Raw genomic sequence first — 3,936 nt, 5'->3', positions numbered from 1 at the left:
TTTTATTTATAATACCAAGAAAATTGTATTTTTATACACCAGATATAACTGATCCTAAAAGTCAGACTATAATATTTTTACGGGTCTGAAAACATTAGTTTTAACCCTGCTGAGAAGTCTTAGGTTGATTTACGCTTCATAATTGGTTATAATTGGTTACTGTCCCTTTAAGAATAAAGGCGGAAACTGGTCCGGCACTTATATCGCCCCGCCTGTTCACTTCCGCTGTAGCCTACGTTCAGTTAGCACCCAGCTTCAGTCGATGAGCTGATCGATTTATACCTTATCTGTCATTTAAAGCTACGTTTTTTCTCCTCATTATCTTTATTAAATAAAACCGCATTTTTATAAGTCAACCAGTCGGTTATATCCGGTTATATCCGGTTCTACAGTGAGAGAGGGAGTGAAGTTAAGCCACAATGGCCCCGAAAAGCGGTGAGTCCGAAATATTTCTTAAATTCCGCAAAATGTCGATTTTATACTTTGTTAAAAATCGATGTTTGTTTATTAATACCGTTAAAATTAATCTATTTAACCTCGGTGATGACATACAGTGAGGACAGGATTGAAAGATTAATTTTTTGACGTTATTTATAAAAGCAGAATTGATTTATAACTCGAAGGGTGTGTAAATGATCTAACGGTTATAATAGCAATAAGACATAAAAAGCCCAGTTTGGGTTGGATTGTCTCACATTGGACTCTGTATTACTTTAAGCTGATGAGGTAATGCTCCTGTTTACACTTCAGGGTCTGAAGGCTGACCAGCCCGCCCACATCACCAGCCCTCCACACCGTGCTTAAAGCTGGGCTTTTGTGCTCTGCATTGGGAAAGAAAATATCTCCCTTTAAAAAAAAATTATGTGATTAGAATAAAGCTCATCAAACTGAACGTGATTTGGTGTTCTAGTTTTCAGTGGGATGTTCTTTTATTTTCCTTGGGATTCAGCTTCACACAGACAACTTTGATCTCTTCTCCTGCAGCTTTTCCTCGCTGTCGTCATGGATTCTGAGAACGACATCCTGTCGAAGGAGTACCTGAAGATGATGACGGATATGATCGTGCTGTGTGCCACTTTGGCGCTGTCTCTCTTCTTCTGGATCCTCTCCCTCACCATGAGCGCCGTGTCTGGTAAGCTGCCTGTAGGCCAAAAGCTTTTCTGTCTGGATGTTTGAAAGCTTGTGTGAATTTATCTTCTAAAACTGAACTGTGAAATCATGTGCTCTTCTCTGAATCCTCCTGAAGCCCTTTCTGTTTAATAACGAGGTTCTTCTTGGACACGCTTTAAAAATCTGCTTATTTCCTGCAGTTATTAAGAAGCCAGTCTAATTTTTCACTCTGACTGTTGCTTTTAAGTTCTAACTTAATTTGGCAAAAAAAGAGGAGATGTTTTGGATTTACTTCCTCTGATGTAATAAAATAAAAGCATTGCCACAGCATAATGCTGCCTCCAACATGCATCACTATGGCAGCTGTATTTAAACAGCCTGACCAAAGCCAGATTCTTCTGACCTAATTGAAAATTTTTATTTTAAATTCTCTGTTTGTATCTCCGCCAAATCATCTGCTGAACGGATCAGAGCAGATTTGGGTTTAATCGGCATCTATTGCCCACAAATCTGTCCCCATGTTGAATGTAGATTTGAAATCCCACTATTATTATTTTTGCGCTTCTTAATCCTGAAGAATCTGCAGAAATGTTGGTGTTGTGTTGAAGACGCTGACTCTACGGGGTTAATAGGATGCGATCAGAATCACTGTGTTTGCAGCTGTTTTCTGCAGTTTTATGGTTTGATTCGGTTGGTTTTCCACGGTCTTTACTCTTACAGAGTGCTAAGTGATGTTTTTAAAGTGTATTTTGTTCTGATCAGATTGGTTTCTTTCACATCTTTGAGGCTAAATGTCAAAGAATTTCCCCTCCGGTACGATGATGAAAAGCGGCCTTGTTTCTGCGCAGCGTAGAGCCGCGTTGTAAGGAGACTCCGCTGATGAGCTTCAGGTCCTCCATGGTTGTCTTCAGCCATCTTTACCATCAATGCTCTTCCTTCTCTGCTTTGAAACCAGAGGGATTCTGTTTCAGGAACCGCCTAATGCTTTTATTACCAACTGATGCTTTTTAACTAAACCTATCAAATGTATTTATTCATTTTACTCCCACTGTATTTTTCTTGCCCTATTTACTTTTTAGTTTTTGAGATTTGGAGAAAGATTCTCTTATCATCAGAGTATTTTTGTTCTAAAGGGAACCTGCAGCCGGTGTCACCGTGGCGATGGTTGTTCTCCATCTTGGTTCCCCTTACACTGACGGGTCGAGCGTTAAAGAGACGCAGTCTGGACCGGTCAGGAGCTCTCGGAGGTGAGTTTATGGGGGCCTTTTACCCTCTTTATAACTTTAAAGCGCAAAAGATTTTATTGGGATTTTCAACAAACGCAAAATAGAGAAAAAAATAAATTACATATGTACGGCTCTGAAAAGTGCAGCGTTCCTTCCGTATTCAGAACCCTGATTGGATCTTTTTTTTTAGGCTAAAAACAGAGCGCCTGATCATCATGTTTAAATCTTGCCTCTTAGACTGATTACTGTCTGGACTTTGGGCCATTTTAACAAAATAAAAACAGGCCTTAAAAGCAGTTTTTCTTCCTATCAGTTGACATCAGAGGTGCCATGAAAATCCTTCTTCTCTCATTTCATCCGACCATTTACTCAGAAAGGAGACGATCAAACAGAAACAACTTGAAACCCAACAATTCTCCCTGTGTTCAGGTTTCAATAAGACATATTGTTTTAAGCATTTGCACAGAAAGTTCCTGACTTAAACTGCTGACATTGTGAGCCTCATTAAACGGGAAACTTCAGCATCTTGACTTCGCTGCTACAAAGAAATCCTCAGTGAAGATGAACGCTCAGCAGAAAGCCCATTTTCTAGAGGTTAGGCTCGGTCACCACATGGACGCACATGTTGATCTCTTGAAATTAGAAGCACAGAAACATCAAAATCTGATCTTTGCGGCATCCATAGGGTTAGCATCTCTGAACCCAGTTAGTGAGCTACGAATTATGTTTCTGTTAAAGTTGAGCTGCTTTACTGCTGTATAAGGACATCTCAGGCAGCATTTTATGTTTTATTTGTGCTTTTAATCATTTCAGAGGCTGTTTTTTTCCAGGGTGGAACAAGAAGACAACAAACTGTCAACATGGATTCTCCATGTAGTGACAGAGTTAAGGTGTGCATAAAACCGGACGCATCGCTGCGAGTTATCTTCAGCTACCGATGCGTAATGTGATGCAGAGAAAAGGCTAATATCTGGATGCATGGCTTGGAAAGGAAAGCTCTAATCTGAGGACTTAGAAAGTCAACGTTCTGCCAGGTGCAGGTCAAAGTCGAGAACACGGGTAGAGGTGCAAAGTCCAGCCGTGTTTGATGAGCTCGTCACAAAATATGCTTCACAAACTTTCTAACATGAAGCTAATGTCTTTGTTTAATTAGCTAACAGTTTGCTAACATGATGCTAGCTCCTTATTTGTTGATATTCATTAGCTGTTGATGTTCTGGAAATGATTAGCATACAGTGAACGTACCTTTGTGTGCGACTCACAGACAGATCAATGATGGAACGTGAGCGAACATCACTATTCAAACTGCAGGGTTTTTTCCACAGTATTAATGCATTTTACGGAACTACGAAACATTTTGGGCCTAAAATAACATAGAAAGCTTAAAAAAAAAAGGCTTTATTCTTTAGTCTATTTTCCATAAAGGTGTCAGCTTCTATGTATTTAACCTGACATGTTTAGCAATGATATTGACACAGTCCTCTTGGCTCACTGAGGAGTTTGGCCTAAAAATAAAATGGAGGCCAAACTCCTTTTATTCAATAGCAATTTGGATTTTTCTGCCCAGAAAATTAAATATAAATATAAATCATTAAAAACT

General features: G+C 39.4%; 1 protein-coding gene across 2 annotated transcripts in view; it reads left to right on the top strand.

The window, feature by feature from the left end:
* Window positions 1–298: 298 nt before the first annotated feature.
* tmem19 (transmembrane protein 19) overlaps window positions 299–3,936 on the top strand; it is a 6,192-nt gene continuing 2,554 nt past the window's right edge. The window contains exons 1-3 of one of the 2 annotated variants that reach the window (XM_015383928.1): window positions 299–435; window positions 985–1,132; window positions 2,244–2,357. In XM_015383928.1, coding sequence (XP_015239414.1) covers window positions 1,003–1,132; window positions 2,244–2,357 — 244 coding nt within the window. In that variant the 5' untranslated portion in view covers window positions 299–435; window positions 985–1,002. Of the gene's footprint in view, window positions 436–984; window positions 1,133–2,243; window positions 2,358–3,936 lie in introns of those variants that run through there. The other variant, XM_015383929.1, reaches the window with a different exon arrangement.

This window comes from Cyprinodon variegatus, unplaced genomic scaffold (genome assembly GCF_000732505.1).
Source record: "Cyprinodon variegatus isolate N-32 unplaced genomic scaffold, C_variegatus-1.0 Scaffold298, whole genome shotgun sequence".
Taxonomy (NCBI): domain Eukaryota; kingdom Metazoa; phylum Chordata; class Actinopteri; order Cyprinodontiformes; family Cyprinodontidae; genus Cyprinodon; species Cyprinodon variegatus.
Note: the sequence above shows the minus strand (reverse complement) of the source record. Positions and strands in the feature narration are given on the sequence as shown.